A 24,089-nucleotide genomic window follows, 5' to 3' on the forward strand; every position below is an offset into this window, starting at 1 on the left:
TTGACATACCGCTGGTTCATCAACTTTCTGCTCAGACACGAAGTTTGACATGAAAATTTCTATCATAAATAGCCTGTCGTATTGATGAATCTTGTGTAGGCAAAAACACAAGCCTGGCATCTTTGATTCAATTTTTAATATACAAATAACTAAATACAAATTATATCCCTTTAATGCCATTTCTGATAAGTAATTCTTATGGAAAATATTATCCAAATCTCAATTACACAACAACTTCCTGTTAGAAAACAAAGTTATAAAATATTGACCTATATAACAATGTTTTGAACTATGTATTTATTAAAAATATTTATGAAAGAAGTTGTAGACCTTCTTAATCAGTGACTCATATTATAGTAAGTCATTATTTTGTTTGAAATTAATGGCGAAGACATCAACTAACTGGAGTTTGAGGGTAAGTAAATATCACTTTTAATTCCACAGCACTAACTTCATATTAACAACCTTTCACTTAAGCAATTTGAATAAATATTTAAACAGTTGATCAGTATGCGGGAGAAGATTTCAAACTGTTTTAGCCATTGCTATTGTACCCCAAATCCCACTGAATAAGCACAGTAATACTTTTGAGATTAAAAGAGCAAGTTTGTTGCATGCATCTTTACTTATTGACTATTTTACAGAGATGCTAATTGTCATTACCCGAATAATCGCACAGTATCTTCTCCAACATCGCATAAAGTTCATGCCATCAGACTGTGTAATGCTTACTGGGTTGGTCAGGTATGTACTCATCTAAAGTCTGGTTAAAAAATGTGTTTACGCAAAAAAACTGAGTCACTTTTGCTAGTGTAGTATGTTTTATGACAAATAATAAACTGGTTTAATATATAAACAACGTTTACTAAAATTAGGAATAGGTTTGAGAAAGCTGAAATATCTAATAAACATTTAGTATATTCCAATCGAAGTTGGGTTTGTGACTTATCTATCTTTATACAATGCAGCATATACTTTTGTAGGCTCCACTCTCTTTCCTTTTCTTGAATGACATTCTTTTATCCTTATTCAATGTTTCGTTGTCTCGTACTCATACGATACGAATCTGCTGTTGTCAGTCGATAACAGACAATTTAAAATTATTGTTCAACAACAGTTGAGTCTTATTGGTAGCTTATTGGTAGAGTATTGGTTAGGCTGAGATTCTTTTAGCTTGAATGAGTGCAAACATTGAGAACACGTCGGAAAGGGGGTAGAATATATATAAATACAGAATAGTTGAACGAAATATACCTGATCTATAAATGATGTTATTACATGAGGCTTAACAATGTGTAGTTATATTTTGTATATCATTTAGATTGTATCTTTCTAAAAGGGTGCTTTGAAAACAACAAATAAAAACACACACATATATACATAGTCAACATTGTAGGTGTGTGATATGGTAAGTTTAAAGCATATATTTATGTGTTACTCCTGCTGGATGACGACTCTACCTAGCACAATAATATTAAATTCATTACATAGAGTTCACTATTCAGTTATAATGAACGGTATCGCGCGTTTGTCTAACCAAAGAGATTCGAATACTACCTCCGTCGTCTAATGCATATTGTTATTATACTATTTCAAAATGTTTCACTCGCAGTACCTTATTCGGGACCTTTAGACAATTGACAATGAGGGTCGGTTGAAGACAAAACTTTACGACAAAAGAGATGATTTCAGCTTTCCAATTGTGAACTTTCCATTTCTAAGTAGCAACATTCCAGCAGCACCTGCATACGGGGTAGATATCTCCCAATTGATACGATATTCCCGTGCTTGTATTTCCTATCATGATTTTCGTGATAGAGGGTTACTGCTCACAAAGAAGCTATTAAACCAAGAGTTCCAAATGGTGAAGTTGAAATCATCCCTTCGTAAATTTTACGGACGCCATCACGAGTTGGTTGACCGTTATGGAATAACCGTTTCACAAATGATATCGGATATGTTCCTTACGTCTTAACTACAATCCCCTTCCCTTTCATGAATTTGACCTACCGAATTAGACTATTTACCGGATTCGTAATCACATAAGCAACACGACGGGTGCCGCATGTGGAGCAGGATCTGCTCACCCTTCCGGAGCACCTGAGATCACCCCTGGTTTTTGGTGGGGTTCGTGTTGTTTATTCTTTAGTTTTCTATGTTGTGTCATGTGTACTATTGTTTTTCTGTTTGTCTTTTTCATTTTTAGCCATAGCGTTGTCAGTTTGTTTTAGATTTACGAGTTTGACTGTCCCTTTGGAATCTTTCGTCCCTCTTTTAGAACAAAGCTATATCCTGTGTATATTTTGTTTTATATTATGGTAAAAAAAAAACCTAAATAAAACCATTCCAATACAAACTGTGGGTTTCCATAAAATCACAAAAAGCAAATACATAAAATGATGACTTTAAATACTGATATTATGAGGTAATCTATACCTTTTATGAATAATGCACTTCGTTCAATCATTTGATTTTATAGGAAACAGTTAAGCCTAATATAGATGGACTTATACGTGGGATGACTTCTACAATAAGCGAACAGGAAGATCATATTTTAGTTCCTGATTTGAGAGGTAATTTATTCTTACATACTTTTGATTTTTTAACCCTGTATTCTTACATTTCCCGTGTCAAATTTTAAAATTGTTTGTATAAACATTGAACGACAAAAATATATGACGTATATAATTTTCTTACGTCAGACACGCGAATCGAATCCAATCGGAAAGTCCATAATCACATGGCAAAATCAAATGACAAAACACATTAAAAACGAATGGACAAGAACTGTCATATTCCTGACTTGGTACAGGCATTTTCAAATGTAGAAAAAAGTAAAATCACAAAAATACTGAACTTAGAGGAAAATCAATTCAGAAAATCCATAATCACATGGCAAAATCAAATAACAAAACGCATCAAAAACGAATGGACAAGAACTGTCATATTCCTGACTTGGTACAGGCATTTTCAAATGTTGAAAATGGTGGATTTAACCTGGTTCTATAGCGCTAACCCTCTCACTAATGACAGTCTCATCAAATTCAGTTATATTTACATTGATGCGTTAAATAAACAACCACAATAAATAAAATAGTCAAAATAGGTGTACATCAGTCATCATCGTATTACAAATTTAAAAGGAACAATTTAACAGAACACAAAAACATCTACTATCTACGAACACATTGATTGATTTGAGTGTCTGACGTCAGAATTTTTTTTATACGTCACATAAATTTGTCGTTCAATGTGCATACAAACAATTTTAAAATTTAAATAGGCAATGTTAGCATACAGTGTTAAAAAATCAAAAGTATGTAAGAATACATTTCAGAAATAGACCCGAGATTTAACTAGTTCAAAAGTTATATATAGAATTTATAAGAATCCAAAAATAGTTAATTCCACTAAGCGATTGATGACGTTTGTGGTTCAACATATATAGTAAATCATAATAGAAATATATCATAATGACATATAATAGAACAATATCATACTGACGGGATCTTTTGAAGTACAGAGTCACGTTTTAAGAACAAAAGAAATACAAAAAGTCATGTATACAAAATAAACCACCAACAAATGCAAGCCAATACAAACACATTGACGAGATGTATAAAATCCGAGCCACGTCAAACGGATATTACATAAAAGCATTCAACAGTAAAAGTAATATTAATAATAGAACAAAGACAAATGAAAGAACAATAAAACACGTTGTTAAGATGATAAACAACATCAGTATGCAGAATCTGTACATCAAGACTATCGTGTATTATTTGAGAAGTTGATACGGAATATTTATCAACAAGGTCTTGGTACCTTCCGATGAACTTTTTTAGAAAAAGGACGAGACGTTTTTTGACATACCCCTGGTTCATCAACTTTCTACTCAGACACTGATGACGTTTTACAAAGTCTGAGTAAGAGCTGCAAGCTCTTGAATATCGAATAAGTTGGGAAATATATATCCCATATGCAGGTGAAGTTGGTATATTGCTACTTAGGTGGGGGAAATTTATAATTTCAAAATTAAAATCGTCTCGTTTGTCATAAATTCTGTTACTGAGATGACTGTGTAAGTCAAATTCGAGATATAAGTCTAAAAATGAGGCTGAGGAAGTCGTGTCTGTTGTTTCTTTAATCTCTAGTTCTGGGGGATATATTAATGGAACCCAATCAGAAAAGTTTGGATTGTTTATGGAAAGAACATCATCAATATATCTGAAAGTGAAATTAAATAATCTGGCTTCTCTGATCCACTTGTTTTTGACAAGTGTCTGGAGGAACACCCATTCATATGAAAATTAGGAGATGTCGGCAGGAAGAGGCGCACAGTTTGTTCCCTTAGGAATGCCGACAATTTGTTGGAAAAGTCTACCTCCAAACTCAACAAATAAAAAAAAACAAACTCCAGCGTACTGACCACTTGTTTCTCTGTGTAGCATGTTTTACCTTTTAGAAAATGGTAGATTAAACCTGGTTTTATAGCGCTAAAGTAATATTTTGGTCATTAAAAAAGTTTACCATATTGGTTCGATTGTTTTATCGGTAGTTGCAACCTTTATATATTTATAAATATAAAACGATGTGGTAGGATTGATAATATGCGAACTCCACAAGAAACCAGCTGACACACAAATTAACGACTTAAGGTCAACGGTCAGCTCCAACAATGAGTAAAAACCCAAACCGCATAGTCCGTTATAAAATGTCTCGAAATTTGTTTACTTGTTTTGAACCATGTGAATATCTATAAGCGTAAACTATTTCTAATAAACAAACTCTATATTTTTTTGTCTTTTTAAAGAACATTTATTTGGAACATTGGATTTTTCTCGACGCGACCTTGCAGCTTTAAATATACAGAGAGCTCGAGATCATGGTCTTCCTGGATATAACGACATCAGACAGGCATATGGATTACCCCGTGTGGACTGGAACGGAATCAACAACCAAACTGTTAATGGTGGAAAAATCAACCAAAGCATAATCGATGTTAGTATTACAAAATGTCTCTAGAAAGGAAGTTTCATTGATACTTAACCTTTCTCCTCTCGTGTAAGTTTTAAAGAGATGTATCTGGAATTGATTGACTTAATCAAATGAATTGTTGTGCTCTTGTTTATTTTTATTTTTCCTTTAGATTTTTACATGAGCAGGTCCAACATATCAGAAAAGAGTCCATGTCATTTTAAACTTTAGGTACACTTGCAAAAGTTTTGATCGCAGATAAAAAAAAAAACATATTGATTTCGATGATAAAGTACTAGGACATTGTATCACTGTCAATAGATTTAAATATAGAATACTAAATTTTAAACTTACAGAAATGTTATAAGTTCGGACAGTAAAGTATGTTGAAGTAAGTATCAAACAATCCAGTTATATATTTAATAGTCGTATCTTTTACTATTATAAGGCAATTGAAAGAGTACGGAATTTATATGGAAACAGTTCAGCCCCTGACGAGCTTGATCTGTTTGTTGGAGGGATGTTAGAAACAACATTTGATGGACCAGGGCCATTGTTCAGAAACATTCTTCTTGAACAGTTCTTACGCATTCGACATGGGGATAGGTTTTGGTATGAAAATACAGATGAAAGGTAATACTTTTGTATAAAGAAGATTATTGTAATTGCATAAAAGAACATTCTCTTTTCACCTCACGGATAAGGATTCTTTATAGTGCGTCGTACTCTTGTGTTAAGCCCTTTGTAACTGATTTTTATAATATCTAATTACTATGCTATTACACTATTGTACCAGGATGGAAAAGGGGTGAGCACATCAAATTTTTAAGTGTTGTTTTTGTTTTTTTTATCTCTGCTGAGATAATATCAGTCCACAAATGTATCATCAGCTTTGTAGTCCAAATTTTAGGTCTGACTTACAAGAAACCTTTCTTAGGTTGTCTTGTTTATAAATTTAGAGTTTGTAAGATTTCACATCCCGTGGAAACAGTTGGAAGATGGGTTTGGTTTTTGTTTTAGGTGCACTTTAGTCATTAACTGTTTATATTATTTTATCCTGCAATTGGGTGTTCTACTATACAGATACAACGCTACAGATATCGCTATGCTGTATCTGTATTCTATACAGATATCGCTTTTAAGCTCCGCCCACTTCCGGACGGAGTATTGTATAAACCTTCTTGACCTCAGAATGTGTATTGCAATCGCATTCCAATGACGTATCAATTGCGAATTAACGATAACTTTTTTTACGTTCTGTTTGTTTTCATACCTTTCTTTAGAGCTACAAGAATCCCACCAATTTTCTGATAACATACACGCATGAACATCAGTCTTTTCTACGATCACAACTATCGATTTCAAAACTTGAATGTATATGATTGTGTAACAAAAACAACCATGTCAATTTCAGCATGCATGATTAGCAAATGTCGAGTCTGAAGCGTAGGACAACTCGTACACTCCTGTTTCAAATTGGACAATGTTTTGTTATTCGTTTTAACTGTTGAAATAAGTGTTTATGTTAAAATAGATAATTATTCAACTTGAGCGATGTATTATTGTTGAGCATTCGATATTCCTTTTTTGCAAACCCGTCTTCAGCTGAATGTGTGATTACTGTATCGTATTACTAAACGGGCATCAAAAGGGATTTCAAATAAAAAATAAATGCAAAACATGTGTTTTTGTGTCTTTCAAACACAAATAATATACAGAATTAATTGCAGGATAAAGACAATAACTGTTTATTGGCGTTAAATATCAGCTGTATTTGTACTCGGCTCGAAACAGGTGTAGTAGCTTGCTAACAGCTCCCATACACCTTGTTCCCTAGCCTCGTACAAATACAGTTGATATTTAAAGACACTAAACAGTTATTGTCTTAATCATCTGTTGGATTCAAATATTCGGCATGGTGTACGCTTAAAAATACGTTTCCCAAGAAAAGAGGAATTAAGCGTCGCGTTCATATCTAGTCGCAATTTAACATAAATGGACACAAAAGATAGTACACTATATTTAATAAAATGATAAAATACACATTTTGATCTCGACTTTTTGTATTTGCGCCGATCTTCATTTCATTTTTTCAGTCTTTCACATGGGTAGAATATGTCTTAAATTTGCGCCGATCTGCATTTCATTTTTTTGTATTCTTTCACTTTCATAGATTTTGTCTTTCATTTGCACCGATTGTATACAGGTAAATTAGATAGGTTAAAGTTATTTGTATGCTCCATTTATGGGCATGATGTTTTCTAATCTGTGCGTCCGTTCGTTCGTTCGTCCGTCTATCCCGCTTCAGGTTAAAATTTGGTTAAAGTTTGTGGTTAAAGTTATTGGTCAAGGTAGTTTTTGAGGAAGTTGAAGTGCTTTCAACTTAAAACTGAGTACACATGTTCCTTAAATGATCCTCCTAATTTTAATGTCAATTTTTTTTAAATTTCTTAGATTGAGTATTCAGAAGGTTAGGCCGATACACAATTATTTCTAGAAGTTTTGCCATACTGGCAACGTATGCATGTAACTGATGTTCGAATGATTTAGATTATGCAAACTTTTTTAGAAATTGTTCGGTCCCCCAGATGTTTATCAAAATCCAGAGTTTGAACATAGAACAACTATACATACATGTCAACTTTTTGGGAAAAAAACACTATGTGATTGTCACATTTTTTACTTATTATAGACATATTCCACGCGGAAGTTGTTGTTTCAATATTTTTTTTTCACTTTGAATAATACTATTTGTTTTTAGTCAAAGTGTCCAGTTTTTGAACATTTTCAAAAATAATTACACTCTAATTAGTCATGAAAATTATATCTTGAACATCACATATTCAACAGCTACGAAAAGTTTGAATCTATTCTAATTTTGAATATACGATGCTTGGAATATTCCGTATATAGAATTTGGACAGATCGGATTAAACAGCAGAGTTGATACAAACAAAGTAATGTTGTTTCCAATTACACGGCTGGTAAAAAAAATGGTTTATAACATATATTGAATTTACCATAATCATAATTGTTTTGTGATTGATTTTTAATAAAATTGAGAACGGAAATGCCGAATATGTCAAAGAGACAATAACCCGACCAAAGAGCAAATAACAGCCGAGGCCTAGGCCACCAATGGGTCTTAAATGCAGCGAGAAAATTGTATTACCAGAGGTGTGCTGCGGCTGGTCACTATAACAAAAATGTTTATTAGTTTAGTGATAATGGACGTCATACAAACTTCCGACCTATATAAGAAAAAATAAAAATAAAAATCATACAAGATACCGTAAACTTTGTTTCTGTTTTGAATGTTTTCTACTTAATGCATATATGTATTTGTATTTTGAACATTGGAAAAATATAAACAATTCCTGAAAATTAACTTGGGACACATGCGTCACAAACAGTGAGCACACTTTTTAAATCACAACTTAAAAAAACTTATTTGTTCAGAAAAACAACATTAAGAGACAAGAAATCATTAAGTTGACTTTATCTTATCATATGCTAAAGTAGCAATTGCTTTCAAATTAATATAGATTTCGCCAGTTTGATGACAAAAAGATTGCGGAAATAAACAACGTAACTTTGAGAGACATCATCCTGAAAGTGACTAAAATACAAAGTAATGAACTTCCAAGTGACGTTTTTCTTAGTTTTGGTAAGAACCTCGTAATTTACAATTCTTTTATATGCAGTACTGAAAAATGATGAGCAATATGAAAGTTAGTGAATGTGAAAAGGTCAAATTTGAGAATTTTTACATTTGCTATGTCATAAATAGAATAAAATCACAAGGTGCAAGATTAACGCTATTTTGTAAAGGCAGCTCTTCATATAAATAATCAAATTTGTCATTTTGACTTTCTTTGTAGGATATGCTTGTGATCAAATCGTTTTGTAGCATTCTAATGAATATGTAGCAGAAAATGTCTGCGACGAAATTTTCTTATTGTAAACATTTTCCTCTTTCCGTCGATATTTAATTTAGTTGTGTACTTAGGGTTAACTTAAGTTTAAAATGAACTCTGGTTGCAGAACGAAAAGAAAAATACAGATTTGTCTCTTTTATTTGTTATGAAATACCTTCGAAGTGATAATGATTACCAACAAATCTTTTAGTAAAGAAATTATACTAGACTGATAGGGAAATTTTTTCTTTTTACTTGTAGCAAGAAACAAGTTCGGTGACACCATTTTTTCTTTTTATTTTCTTAAACTATAGTACAAAACCTATCTTTTCACAATTTATTTTAAAATTCTACCTCATAGATTTTTTTTTTATGCACACAAATGTGTTTTTCCATTAACAATCTAACCAAATTTAGGCAATTTTCAACGACACATAGCTTGAAAAATAGCACGGTGACCCATACTTTTTATTACATTTCTGAAAAAAGCATACTAAAAATTTCATTTTGGCTAAGTATAAGAAAATTCTGTCTCAAAAAATATTAACTTATGATCTACCTTAATAGTGCTAGTACCCAATATATGTGCATTGTATTGTCAAAAATAGCCCATATGATGTAGCAGAAGCATTCTTCTGCCCATTAAATAACTAAAAGTTTACATTTTAACAATTTTGTAAAACTGGGGCCAAAAAGGGGTCTTACTGGACCTAATCCTTTGTAAGTATATTAAATTGTATTTAAGGTCTGTATATTTCTTTTTTTTTTAGATGATCCTTGTCCGCAACCAGCACAACTCAAGGCAGACTCAAACCAGATGTTTAATTCGACAGTTACTATTGAAAACTGCACCAGACTACAACACTATGATTATTTCTCTGGAAGTGAAATTTCTTTTCCTTTAACATTTGTTTTTCTCGGACTATGTGTTCCTGGTAAGTAAGATACATCATTGTGATATTATTAATAAAAATAAACAGATATTTTTTTATGAACTCAATTTAAGTGATTGAATTCTTCTATTTAGATACATGAAAAATAGTCTATAAATTTCTAACCGGGTTTTCGATTCCGAACTTTCTTATAATATGCATCATACTTGTACGTTGTTGAAATTATATTTAATTAAATAATCAAAGTAGGAACATTGATATATTACATTAATTCAGTATAAAATGCAAGAGGTGGAAACGGGTCCACTGAATTTTTATAAGGCAAATGTTAATAAAATAAATATATTTTGTTAAGTAGTGATTCAATGAATTTGTTCAATGCTTATTGCATGTGAATAATTATGAAGAAAATTTAGTACTATTCATCGAAATTGTTTTTCTTTCAGCCACTGTCGGGATAATGTTGTATCTAAACGAAAGAAAAAAGAAAGAAATTGCTGAAGCAAGAAAAAGACTTGCACCAAAACGACAAAAAACTGCTGATCCAAATACATTTACAGGTAAAAAAAAAACCTATATAATTATAAATCATGAACCGCTTTTCATTTCGACATCAAATCAACATTAAAGATAACAGGACCGTTACGATTATATCTTTGGAAATAAAGATGCATCATGGTTGATAATTAAACTGTTTGATAATTGGCGATTTACAATTCCTAAAAAAGGCATTTAAAATCGGTGATATAAATAGAAAATAAAGTCAATAGTAATACAAAACTGTTCGAAATTCAAAAATCCAATGATAAAAAAACAATTAACTTTGCCATCAAAAAGTCAGTTCATTTCAACTTTAGAAAATGATTTGAATTTTGCTTTTTGAATAAATAATGGATAATCATTATAAATACAAATATCATCAAATAGGTTTTTAGATATTTCAACAGAAGAAAAAAATATCAAATAGTTGTATTAAAAAACATTTGATATACTATGAGTAATCCTGACATTTGTAGCTGCCTGTCCTGCTAATTTCGATAAAACATTATTTTGTTAGATATTTCCCAGATTTTTAATTTTCTCCCTCAACACATTGATGTGTTCATCTTCATACAACAGTTTAATTCCACTGACCAGATTGTGACAAGGTTCTACAAGAACGTAGTTTAATTTTGGACATTTTATCCTCGAGGTCCTGAGATTTGTGTAATAATATAAGATCCTGTCTATAATATTAGACATTAGATAGATAATAAGAATTACCCAAAATGTGGGGGAAATTATTATCACACCTGTCAGCAACTCCAATGTCCTCTGTAAAAATACGTACGCACATTAATAAAAAAGAACGACGAGCAACGTCGAAATAACATGCAGGAGTAGAATAAGTTTCACTTGCATACAACGCCCATATTTGCCAATCTTAATCACATGTCGTTATATTAAGTAAAATACAATAAGTAAAATACACGAACAGCCCAAATACCAATATTTCAGACCATTCAGGCAACCCGTTGTTGGGTTGCTGCCCCTGAATTGTTAATTTTAAGAAAACTTTGCAGCTTTTGGTTATTAAGAATATTATTTTAGATAGAGATAAACTGTAAAAAGCCATAATGTACAGCAAAGTAAAACCTACAAATAAGTCAACATAATCAAAATGGTCAATTGGCCCCTTAATGAATTATTGCCCTTAATAGTCAATTTTTAACAATTTTCATAGATTTTGTAAATTTGGGAAGTTGTTTGCTGTGTGTCGAGATGTTTTTTGATAAACAACATGGTGGTGGCATAAACAACATGTAAAAGGGTGCCTTCCTTGTATCCTTCTAAAAGATAAAATAAACCCCTAATACTTGATAAAAGAATTTATTGAAAGTGTAAAACATAACGAATGTTTACAATCATTCGCTTAGAGTTAGGCCGCATTTTAAAAATTGATATAGCAAAACCGTTTTTTTGCAATGACCAGTTTTATGATTAATTTATAAGTAACAACTCCTTAACAACTAACCTAAATTTAATACTTTGAAGGTTTAATGCACAAGTTTCTCAAAGTGTAGTTATTTAATAGTAAATATGTTTTTTTTTATGTAATAAGTATTATGCTTATCAGTACAAAAGGATGATTTGTTACACACAAAAAAAAAACATCTAAGAGGATTAAACCCGTGTAAAACCCATAGAAATGTATTGGGTAGTGTATAAACGTTCATGTCGTTTGGTATAAATTTCGAGCATGCTATGTTTACTTTACTTAATTACTCATTACTAGTTTCTTATATTTAGTTGTTGAATGGGTTGGACCTAAAAACGGAGAGAGAACAGATAAAATAGTATTTGACAAAGAGAGAAAGAAGATTCATGTAAATGACTTACGTAGAAAACCACTCAGGATGCTCGATTTTAGGCGTATCGAGGGAACTGCTCAGAAGGTTCATTTCAGAATATCAAATGATCACGAAAATAACATGCTTTCTGTGAGGTTACCAGGAGAAATAGATTTGGTAAGTCTATCCAACCACATTAAATTCGTACAAGATATATAATCAAAATTTCTCTAGAAATACTACCAAATCTATCAAGGAAGTTCTTTAAGTAAATCACATTTAAACATCAATAATTGTGCTTTTCTTCTAGATTTTATTATTTCAGTTTGTCATGGTAATAGCTATACAAAAACATACGACAATCGATTTTCTCCACTGTAAATTATTGTTATTATATCCACACAACGAAGTTTCGCAGGGTATAATGCTTTGCTCGGTCCGTCTGTCCTTCCGTGTGTCTGTCAGTCCGTCTATTAGTCCGTCGGTCCTGTTTCTTATCATCACATATCTTCTGAAACAACACAACATTATTTAATAATGACATACTATACAGATGTGCATATCGACAGGAAATTATGATAAAATTTTATTTCTTTTACAATTTTCTTTTCTTACATTTTTTTTTATTTATTTCTCCAGTGACATTGTGGAGACGTGGGGTATGTGATCGCGCTCACTGATACTCTTTAATTTTGAACGGTAGAGTTCTGTTAGTCATATCTAATGGTGTATTAACATTCTAACTCGTTCAATGTGTTATTGGTTGTAGTTACATTTTAGATTTCAATGAACATTATATATATATTTATGTGTATCACTGTTTTCTTTTCAAATCGGTTATTTCGTTCGACCTAAAAACAAAAAAAACAACACTTATTTTACTCGTAGATAAACAGATTTGGTTTAAAAGTGTGGCTGTGCATTTAGAAAAAGTATTAGAAACATTATATCACGACCGATAATTTACTGCTATGTTGTTAAAATAGCCAGTAAATTTAGATTTGGCTAGTGTAAACTTATTAATCGTTTAAATCAACTTTTTCTAAAATGTTATGAAATAACATTGTAGTATGATCTTTTAAACCAATAACAAAAAAAATCGAACAACAAGGACACTTCAAAATAGAAAGCCCCTTATCAAGAAATTTCCTTGTGTAGAAAATGATGCAAATTAATGAAAGCTAGCTTAACCTCTCAATCGACAGTCGCATAAAATTCCATTCTATGGACAACAATATGTGAACAAAACAAACTGAAATAATTGCTAAAAATGGCATAAAAATGGATACAGCAGTCAACAATCAAGATGGCCTCTAACAGGGACTTAGTTTAACAAAGAACCCTATGGGACAAACATGAACATGTTTTCCTTTAGAAAACCACTAAATGGAATGAGACTACTGAATGCTCTAAATCAGGAGCTGACAAAGAGTTATTTCTTTGTAGCCAATCAAGCATCCAAAATGGCTGTCCGCGGGAACTAAGTTTAACAAAGGGCTCTATGGGAAATATATATAAATGTCTTATTCTAGAACACCGCTTGATGGATTGAAACCAAACATGGAATTAATGTTTTTCTTAATGTGCTGACCAAGTTTTGTTACTTTGTAGCAAATTTGTCATCCAAAACGTCTGCCAGCAGAGGGAATAAGTTAATATCTATTGGAAATACATACAAATGTTGTCTTCTATAAAACAACTGAATAGAATGAAAGTAACATGGCATGAATGTTCATAATGAGGTGCTTACCAAGTGTTTTTGATTTGTAGCCGAACCATCATTCTAGATGGCCGTCAGTAGGAGACTTAATTAACAAAAGACCCTGAGGAAATACATACAAATGCTTTTTCTAGAGGAGCACAGAATGGAATTAAACCAAACATGGCATAAATCTTCTTATTGGAGTTATTGTCCTTATGTAGTCATTTTCTACATTTCCAATGAATTTATTGGTAGTTTCTGTAAAATTTACAAAACTCTTCTACTTTTGTTTAAATTACGGGCCCAATATTTAAAAGAAAATGGCCTCAATTATTATAATGGTATCTGTTATGATTTTAATCATTTTTACATGATTTCCAAAGCAAAAGTAGAATCATGCTTACGACACAAGCCCTTGAGAGCCTCTAGGTTTGTCGCCCACATTCTTGTTTAACCTGTCATATTCTGTATGTAACTCAGGAGCCTGTAAACCAATGGTTGTCGTTAATTTTCGTTTAACATATTGGTTTTTCGTTTTTGTTTTGAAGATATATATTAGTCCGTTAGTTTTCTATTTTGAATTGTTCGACATGTGTCATTCCGGAGCCTTTATATCTTGCTTGGCATTATGGTTTTACTCATTGTTGAATATGGTACGATGACTATGTCTACTTATTTTTACGTCATTTGGTATCTGGTGAAAAAAATTTACCACATTTTTTTATTTTAATTTTTTCTAAGTAGTCTTGTCCTTTTTTATGTGTCTGAATAAACAATAGACATAATAACTGACCTTTTCATTAACCCTGTAATCATCATATTTGTGTTGAAATAAATATCAATTAAACGTTCATTTTCTGTAAATATAATCCTCATAAAATGTTATATTATTCGTAACACTAATGTTTTCTGCCCTCAGCATAAATAGGTTTAGCCGTATAAGAACAAGTTTTCAGATTTTCATTTCAATGTTCTTTATCTTTGAAAGGATTTGACTCACCATTTTTTTTGTTTTAAGCACCACTGATTGTTGTGTTTAGACGAAACTCGTATCTGACGTACCAAATTATATTCTTCCATGAAAACCTTGTATTTAGTTCTGTCGGTAATTCCGATCACAATTTTATTTCACAGATTCTCAAATTTAATGACATGGAAGAAAGAGGGGGATTTATGATGGCATTGGAAGGATTTTTAAGAGACCTACAAATCAGTCGTGAAAAACATCAGTTCACAGAAAAGACCATAATGGATGGTGCTAATACAAAAGAGAAAAGACAAGAACTGTTAGACACATTCTTCCGTGTTGTCTGCTTACAGGTATGTCATTAAGTAGCCTAGGTATTTCAATGTCTCCTACGTCTTAAGCCTGTTCCTCAAAAGTTGAAAACTAATGATTAAGCAATACAGACTCTACAAAAAAAACAGGAGGATGAAAAGGTGACTGGTCGCAGATGCTATATGATGAGATATTTTACCAATGCGTGTCAAAATGTTAAAATATTGTTACCTAGCGATTAGAAAGAGAGACGGCCGTTGATAGCAGAATTCGAACAAGTAAGTATATTCCTTTAAGATGTTTCGAAAACCCATAAATGTGCTAATATATTTATTTTTCCCCCAATCAGACTCAGTTTTGTGTTTCGAATCAAATGGCCTGAATTTTCCACTACTCTTTAGTTAATAATATATCAGTTCATTTTTTTTCATGAATTTTATATTGCTCTAATTTCAATGAGATATAATTAAGCAGTATCAAAAATTTTACAGGGTTTTAAACATACAAGATCTAACTTAGACATGGGTCATAACTTACAACTAGAAGAATTGAACAAGATTAGAAACATTCAACTGACACGTACTGAATTTTCTGAAGCACTTGGCCTGAAACCTACATCAGTGTTTGTACGAAACATGTTTCTTATGGTAGATAAAGACAAAAATGGATTTGTTGGATTTGAGGAGTTTCTGGATCTCTTTCAGATTTTAGCAGCTGGTATAGTAAAATTATTAATTTGAGCAACGACAATCTGATAACAATACTTTTGGCTTGTTTGCTGAAATATTACCATTTCATTACAATTTTTCTTTGTTTTTTAAGCTGTACGTCCTTCATTGAGTTACATCAATTTTTAGATTCAGCTCGACAACATTTGTTGTAATTTTACATTTCAAGTACTAAAAATTCAGAAATTCTTGGGTGCTTTTATTGTGGCGATTTTGTTTAATTCGATTTTAGTTTTTGCGATAATGATAAAAACTCTTGTTTAAGACAAATACAAATTTCATAATGCGAGTTTAAATCATTACAACCATAATCCTGTCGTGTTTTTGGCAATAATAAAAACACTGCAATTTTTTTTTAATTTACAGTATTGTGTACCTTTCACAATTATTCTTTACATTTTTCTTTAACTGTACTTTTGCATACAAAAAGGCAACGTGTATAAAGTATGACGACAGTTATTAGCGACATTAATAAACCGATGATTAACGAGACGACAAAAAGATGTGTTTTCTTTATTTGTGCGTACTTTTCTGTTTTACAGGTGACGCCGAAGAAAAAGCACAGATGATTTTCAACATGTATGACATTAAGAAGCAAGGGCATCTCACAAGACAAGATTTCAGCAAAATGTTAAAGTAAATAAAAATCAATATCATGTTTTTACGACCATTTCTAACTATATATGCCGTGCATCCGTCGCGTATCAAGTTTAAGTTTAGATTTCAAAGGTTTACCTTGAAATTATAGTTGCATCAATTTGAATCCTTAAACATACAAACATCATGATAAGATTTAAGGATATTCTGATGTGAGAATAAATTCAGGAAATTAAAATTGATGTTATAAGTCAGAAGGTTATTAGTAAGGGAACAAAACTTCAAATATATTGATAGATTATAGGGCTCCTTTTCGAATTATTTGATCTTAAAAAAAATGGTCGGTAGTAGTGACTAGGATTTCTATTTGCAATGGTATAAATTGGGTTTTAAATCGAAGGAGAAGAAGTCTAGAATATGCTTAAATTTTGGTGTATGACATTTTATTAGCAATTGAAGTAAGATATGAACAGAAAAATAGAAAAAAATGAAAGAAAAAAACCCAAGGAGTCCTAAAACTCTACTTACTACAACCTTGAACAAAAAAACAAAATAAGTTGAAGTTTGGTCCATCTGGCTAGGCATTTACAAATTCAATTGCAGTTAGATTCAAATGAATGTTAACTTTGAATATACCCCAAAAGATAGAAGTTATTGTACATTTTGAATTTGTGTTCATTAAAATAAGAATGATAAAAATATCGAAAATTGAAATATCAAACGCTATCAAACAGCAAGTGAAAAACAATTACTATCTTATTTATATTGGCGTTTTTTCTAAATCATCCTTCATTAGGAATGCCAGAAACTGACTATTTAAAAGCCACTCATGTATAAAAACAAGTATCAAACAAGAAAACAATTGTAAAGCTTGTAATTTTAGTTGATATAATAATAATTGTGTTTAAGTTTTGAATACAATTTTGCAATAACTGGATTCAATGTAAGTCGCCTCATAATTTTTAGGTCGCTTCTTGACCTGTCAGACACGTCCATCGACCAGAAAGATCTTAATAATTTGATAGATACTATGTATTCATCAGCTGGTTTGTCACCAGCTGAAAAGATTGGATTTGAGAGTTTCAAGAAGATTTTTGCCTCTGAGGAATATGGTAGCACTCTTCAAAATGCTACATTAAATATAACATGTAAGTATCCATAAACAATGCATATTTCAATTGATCTATACTGAGTCTTGTTATATCAAATATTTATGATAGCATTTTTAATACTAGAGAATTAAGGAAGATTCACTGCATACCGCCATCTTGGATTGTACAATAGCAGTACATAATTGGTCTAGTTTATTGCCTTAATCTGAAAATTATTAAAAACATTAGTTATTAATGGTAATTTTATATTTAATAAAAAAAAAAGTGATATTGAAATATCCAAAATTTTAGAGCAATCAATATTTGTGTTTCTAGGGTCAAGTTTTCAAAATTTTACCATTTAAGGGGAGAGAACTTTTATTGTAATACGTTTATACAGGAATGATAGTTAAATTTTCCTTTTTTTACTGGTAGCAAGAAAACAAGTTCAGTTACATCATTTTTTTCCTATCATTTTCTTAAAGCATATTATAAAACCTATTTTCTATCTCATAGATTTCTTTTTATTCACAAAACAAATGTTTTTCATGGAACTATCTATACAAATTTGGTAAATTTTGCACGCCTTGTAGCTTGAAATATAGCATTGTAAAAAGTAAAATCACAAAAGTACTGAACTCCGGGGTAAATTTAAAAGGAAAGATCCTAATCAAAGGCAAAATCAAACAGGTCTTGTTTTTTTACCTTTTGTCAGGTATTCGAAATCTTCAAAGATTATTCCTTGTTATACCATAACAAACTTTGTCTGCTGATCCCTTCTTTTCTTTTATAATCTTATTTGATATAGTTAAAAATATTCGCTTTTGAGAATCTTTGAAAATCATTTTTATACTCTATTTCATTAATATATGGAAAATCACAAACAAATCATTTCCCACCAAGTTTTTTAATTTTTCAAAAATTACAAATACATATTGATTTATATTTCAAACTGGACCATAGTTTAGTGCATTGTAACGAATTACTTCTGAATTCACGAATCTCATTCTATGTTATAATCTGAAGAAAGTCACTTCCTTTGCTTCCAAGAAGTATACGTTTTCTATAAAGAACAGTGAAATGTCGTTAGGGATCAACACATATATATTTGCTCCTGAAAATCATTTTCTTCAATTTCTTATTGTCTGTGTTTAACCTCATAATAAACATGATAAACGTAATCAACCTTGTTGTCAGCAAAACAAAAGTGACACTCTTAAAAGGTGTTTGTTACATCCGGAGAGCTTTTGCTAGATTAACCTTAATCATGAACGTAAATGCTAAAAGATACCAAAGTATGTTTAAATTAGCAAATGGCCGAATGGCCTTGTGATAAAAAGGGACCTTAAAGAATAACAAAATTCATTTTAGGTCAGCTTGGCATGAAAGAGACATAAAATTATACCAAATTTGTTCAAATTCAAGAAATTGATAATTGACGGTTTGTTTCTCATTGTTGTTTGCTTAATTTTCATCAGTTAAGCTCCCGATTAGGCAACTTATCTTAATGTAAGATTCAGGGTTTCAAGATTTTTGGTAAAAGACTAAGATATATGATTCATATGTTTACAGCTGATGCAGTTGGAGATCTGAAACAAAATAAATCAGCAAAATTTGAACAGAGACGAAAGACATTCGTAAAGAGCTACAGGTATGTTAAAAACGTAGTAGATTTGTTTTTAAATATGCCTTATTTTTCTATAAATGTTTATTTAATCTACTAAAACAAAAAGAACAGATCAGATTTTGTAATGCATGATATATGCCATCGACCGTTGTCAGTGTTAAGGTTTCTTAATAAATCCTCTCTTTGGATAACAAGCCAATTAAAAGTTAACCCGAACAATATGTACACTGTCTGTCATAATTTTGGGTTGTCATTTACTCATTGAGCTAAAATTTATACATAATGATAAAATGGAAGTAGTTGTTAAATATCTTGAAATTATGACAGATAAACAAATTCTGTCAAGGCTCAAGGTCCAGAAAGTCAAGATGAACAAATAAAGATGGTATCTATACACTACTGTCAGTGGGACTGAAATCGTCACCTGACTTCTTTTATTTATTTTAATTAAAGGTATGTAATAAGAATTCCAATTAGACAACTATCCATCAGAAATCAAATGCCGTTGATGTAAGCAATTATTAAAGGTCACTGTAAGACTTTTAACAAGGAGCAAAACCCATATCGTCAGAAAACGACTTTTTAGAAAGTTTATGTGTTTGCATATTATCCAGAACACTGAAATATAGATTTTACCATTTGTTAGATGATTGGGAACCATCCAACGTGATAGTCGTTATGTCATCCAGTAGGTTATAATACCTGGTATTATATATTTTTTTATCATGCTTTCTTCAAAATGTTTAGATAAAAAAATTGGCATTTATGCAAGGTACAGGTTATGTGACAAATTTTCTATAATAGTTCATATAGATAATATTTAGACATCTCTATATCTTATGATCGAAAGGCGACGAAAAGATACAATTTTAAGATTAAATATGAGAAGATAGCTCTTATGTGTTTCAGAAAAGTAAAAAAAGAATAACTTGGAGTCTCAGAGAATCTGTTCTTAGAAAAAAACACGATAAATTCATACCAAAGTGCAATTAACTGACCTATATCTCCTGCTATAACGGAAAGCAAAATATTTCATACCTGACTTCAGGGACCGATTTTAACTCTATTTCATCTTCTACTGCTATTCATCATTTGAGAGTTTGCTTATTGAATTTAGACAAACATATCAACATATTGATATGCATTATGTTTTGATGTTTTGAACGCAATATTATGAAATTTTAATAACAACACGTACTATCCCAGGAATATTATCGCTGGTGAGTATACGAAACGCGCGTCTGGCGTAATACATTATAATCCTGGTACCTTTGATAACTATTTACATAACTGGTTCGATGCCCCTGCTGGTGGACGTTTTGTCCCCAAGGGTATCACTAGCCCAGTAGTCAGCACTTCGGTGTTGACATGAATATCAATTATGTGATCATTTTTATAAATTTTCTGTTACAAAACTTTGATTTTTTTGAAAAACTAAGGATTTTGTTATCCCAGGAATATATTTCCTTAGCCGTATTTGGCACAACTTTGTGGAATCTAGGGTCCGCAATGCTCTTCACCTTTGTACTTGTTTGGCTTTACAACTATTTTGATTTGAGCGTCGCTGATTAGTCTTATGTAGACGAAACGCGAGTCTGGCGTAATAAATTATAATCCTGGTACCTTTGATAATTATTTACACCACTGGGTCGATGCCCCTGTTGGTGGACGTTTCGTTCCCAAAGGGTATCACCAGCCCAGTAGTCAGCAATTCGGTGTTGACATGAATATCAATTATGTGATCATTTTTATAAATTTTCTTTTACAAAACTTTGATTTTTTTGAAAAACTAAGGATTTTGTTATCCCAGGAATATATTTCCTTAGCCGTATTTGGCACAACTTTGTGGAATCTAGGGTCCGCAATGCTCTTCACCTTTGTACTTGTTTGGCTTTACAACTATTTTGATTTGAGCGTCGCTGATTAGTCTTATGTAGACGAAACGCGAGTCTGGCGTAATAAATTATAATCCTGGTACCTTTGATAATTATTTACACCACTGGGTCGATGCCCCTGCTGGTGGACGTTTCGTTCCCGAGGGTATCACCAGCCCAGTAGTCAGCAATTCGGTGTTGACATGAATATCAATTATGTGATCATTTTTATAAATTTTCTTTTACAAAACTTTGATTTTTTTTAAAAACTAAGGATTTTCTTATCCCAGGAATAGATTTCCTTAGCCGTATTTGGCACAACTTTTTTGAATTTTGGGTTCACAGTGCTCTTCAACATTGTACTTGTACTATTAATAATTTTATGCGTCCGACGCTCTTTTCTGGATTTACTTTCATCAGGAACACTATAAAATTCAGTAATAGTTTTGAGTTAAGTGGCCGTCAGTTGGTATCGTCATGATAGTGATTCATAAATAAGGCCGTTAGTTTTCTCCTTTAATTTTTTTACATATGTCATTTCGGGGCCTTTTATAGCGTATTATACGGTTTTGGCTTTGCTTATTGTTGAAGGCCGTAATATGACCTATAGTTGTTAATTTCTGTGTCATTTTGTTTCTTGTGGATAGTTGTCTCATTGGCAATGACACCACATCTTTTTTTTTACATATAATATTGTATAAAGTACACTTTTGATCTAGTATATTTTATCTTATGTTTGAGTAAGTTTTCATCATGGTTGCATGAACCTGCGTGTATCATCTGATTCATTGCATTCTTCTTTCATCTAACATCCGAAATAGAAAAAAAAATGTATGCGCTTTTGATTTTCTAGTCTATTTGTCTGTTAGATTTTATTGTGGTTTGCATGCACTGATGTACATAATTAGCTGTAAAACAAAAGCATCACAGTTATCCTGCATAGGAAAATATAATTAATAAAATCACTTTGGCGATGATGTAGTTTATAAAGCTCGTAAAATCATAAACCACACATATAAACTTCTTAGATACACTTAGTCTACGTGTCATCAATTGTACGCTGTAGTAAACTCTTTTATTGTTTCTATCAGAAACGACATTTGTTTATCTTTTCAAGTTGAAAATTTATCATCATGTGACTTCACCAAATATCTACTTGAATACGACTTAGATAGTTATCTGAGCTAATCCACTAATTTTTAGCAAAGAATATTTTCCATGAATTGGATGGATTACTCTTAATCATATTTTGATTTTGAAACATTTGATTTGGTGTTATTCTTTTTTGTCGTACCACTTAGTTAAATGTAAACGGTCTCTTGTGGACAGTTTTCTCATTGGCAATCATATCACATCTTCTTTTTTATAAGTAACAGTATACTACCGATTTTACCGAATATAATATCTAGATATATGAATTATTAATTTGAAAAGAGACGCAATATGTATTTTAAGGGGAGAAAAGTGTTCATAGAAATTGCGTAGTACTGTTCAGTAGATAGCTTTTTGTAGATTTTTTATACACTTAGCTGCTAGATATCCAAGCAAAAAGAACACATAGTACGTCAAACAAACTACGATTGAAGATTGTTTTAATGAAAACTTTATTTCAATTTCATTCCAGAACTTTAGATAGGAAAGCAGACAACAGAAAAACTAAAGTGCGTGTGACTACAAAAGAGAAAGAATTTCCAGAAACAAAACTGAGACAAAAGTGGTTTGAGTTTATAAGCTATGTGGAAAACTACAGATTACAAATATTCTGGGTGACATTATACTCTTTAGTTACAGTTGGAATATTCGTAGAGAGATCATATTGTAAGTGTTTATATCGTATTTTTTCTTGTATATCTTTTTTGTAAAAGGTTAAATCAGATATTTGTCAAAGTACAAAAAAAAGAGTCAATTAATGTGTTTTAAATATATATCTTTATATTAGCGTCAACACACTTGTAATGAACATTTATAACATGTAGTTGTTTTCTTAACTGCACAGAGATTACTCAGCACTGATGATAATAACAGTTTAATTGCTCTTATTTCGTATAAATAGTTTCTGTTTCCTATAGATTATTCCGTGGACAGAGAACATGGTGGACTACGACGAATTGCTGGATATGGTGTAACAATAACACGTGGTGCTGCCAGTGTTATGATGTGGGCATATTCTTGTTTGCTGGTAACAATGAGCAGAAATACTATCACATTTCTCAGAGAAACCTTTCTACATAAGTTTATTCCCTTTGACTCTGCAATTGCTATGCATAAGTTCATTGCAGCATTAGCTCTTGTTTTCACTGGTACGTGTATATAGCTTTTTACTTTTAATTTAGGATAAATAGCTTATGCATGAAACCAACAAAAAACACCAACAAGACCAAAATATAAATGATTACAGTACCACAAATGTGCTGGTACATCTGCCGGTAGACTGTTATAAGTTAAAGATAAATAATTGACACAAAGAACATTCCTTCAGTACGATGAAGGTTGAAAAGTGTTCTACGTTACTAAAAATTTCTGATGATCACATGTATAACTGTAGCAATAACATTAACGTTACCGATTTTATTACACCATACGCATTTCGATCCATACCATGCAACTCCCGCTGTGAAAATTTTAATCATACAACTATACACTATTCTGAGCTTTTATTTAAGAATTGAATGCTTCTTTTTGTAACTTCATTTGGGGTGTAAAAGCGTTAACCGAAGTACATTTTGTATGAAGCGCGGAATGTATGAAGCGCTTCCGCGCTTCATTCAAAACATGTAATCACGGTCAACGCTTTTACAACCCTATGAAATTACAAAAAGAAGCATTCAATACTTATAATCACATTTTTTAGCTAGGATCATGAAAACAAGAAACTCATTTTTTTTAATTTAATTCACTTGTCCACTTTATTGTGTGACCTCGTGTTATTATGAATGTTAAGTTTTATTGATTAATGTAATTGCTTAAGGATTAACACATGATGTGCAGTTAGCCAATCATAATAACATATTATAATGAAACATACATCTAATGTAGTTATATAAGAATAGGAATATATGATAGGAAAACTTATG

The 24,089-nt window shown here is 31.5% G+C and overlaps 1 protein-coding gene across 1 annotated transcript in view; it reads left to right on the top strand.

Annotated features, from left to right (window-relative positions):
• Positions 1-24,089, top strand: part of LOC134715424 (dual oxidase 2-like) — a 51,966-nt gene that overhangs the window by 19,579 nt on the left and 8,298 nt on the right. The window contains exons 9-23 of the mRNA XM_063577594.1: positions 645-744; positions 2,480-2,573; positions 4,814-5,001; positions 5,426-5,610; positions 8,523-8,644; positions 9,665-9,829; positions 10,234-10,347; positions 12,077-12,294; positions 14,954-15,139; positions 15,590-15,815; positions 16,369-16,462; positions 17,390-17,571; positions 19,087-19,165; positions 22,640-22,833; positions 23,085-23,315. Of these exons, the coding sequence (XP_063433664.1) occupies positions 645-744; positions 2,480-2,573; positions 4,814-5,001; positions 5,426-5,610; positions 8,523-8,644; positions 9,665-9,829; positions 10,234-10,347; positions 12,077-12,294; positions 14,954-15,139; positions 15,590-15,815; positions 16,369-16,462; positions 17,390-17,571; positions 19,087-19,165; positions 22,640-22,833; positions 23,085-23,315 (2,378 nt within the window). The remainder of the gene's footprint in view (positions 1-644; positions 745-2,479; positions 2,574-4,813; positions 5,002-5,425; positions 5,611-8,522; positions 8,645-9,664; positions 9,830-10,233; positions 10,348-12,076; positions 12,295-14,953; positions 15,140-15,589; positions 15,816-16,368; positions 16,463-17,389; positions 17,572-19,086; positions 19,166-22,639; positions 22,834-23,084; positions 23,316-24,089) is intronic.

The sequence above is a fragment of the Mytilus trossulus genome, chromosome 4 (genome assembly GCF_036588685.1).
Source record: "Mytilus trossulus isolate FHL-02 chromosome 4, PNRI_Mtr1.1.1.hap1, whole genome shotgun sequence".
Lineage (NCBI taxonomy): Eukaryota > Metazoa > Mollusca > Bivalvia > Mytilida > Mytilidae > Mytilus > Mytilus trossulus.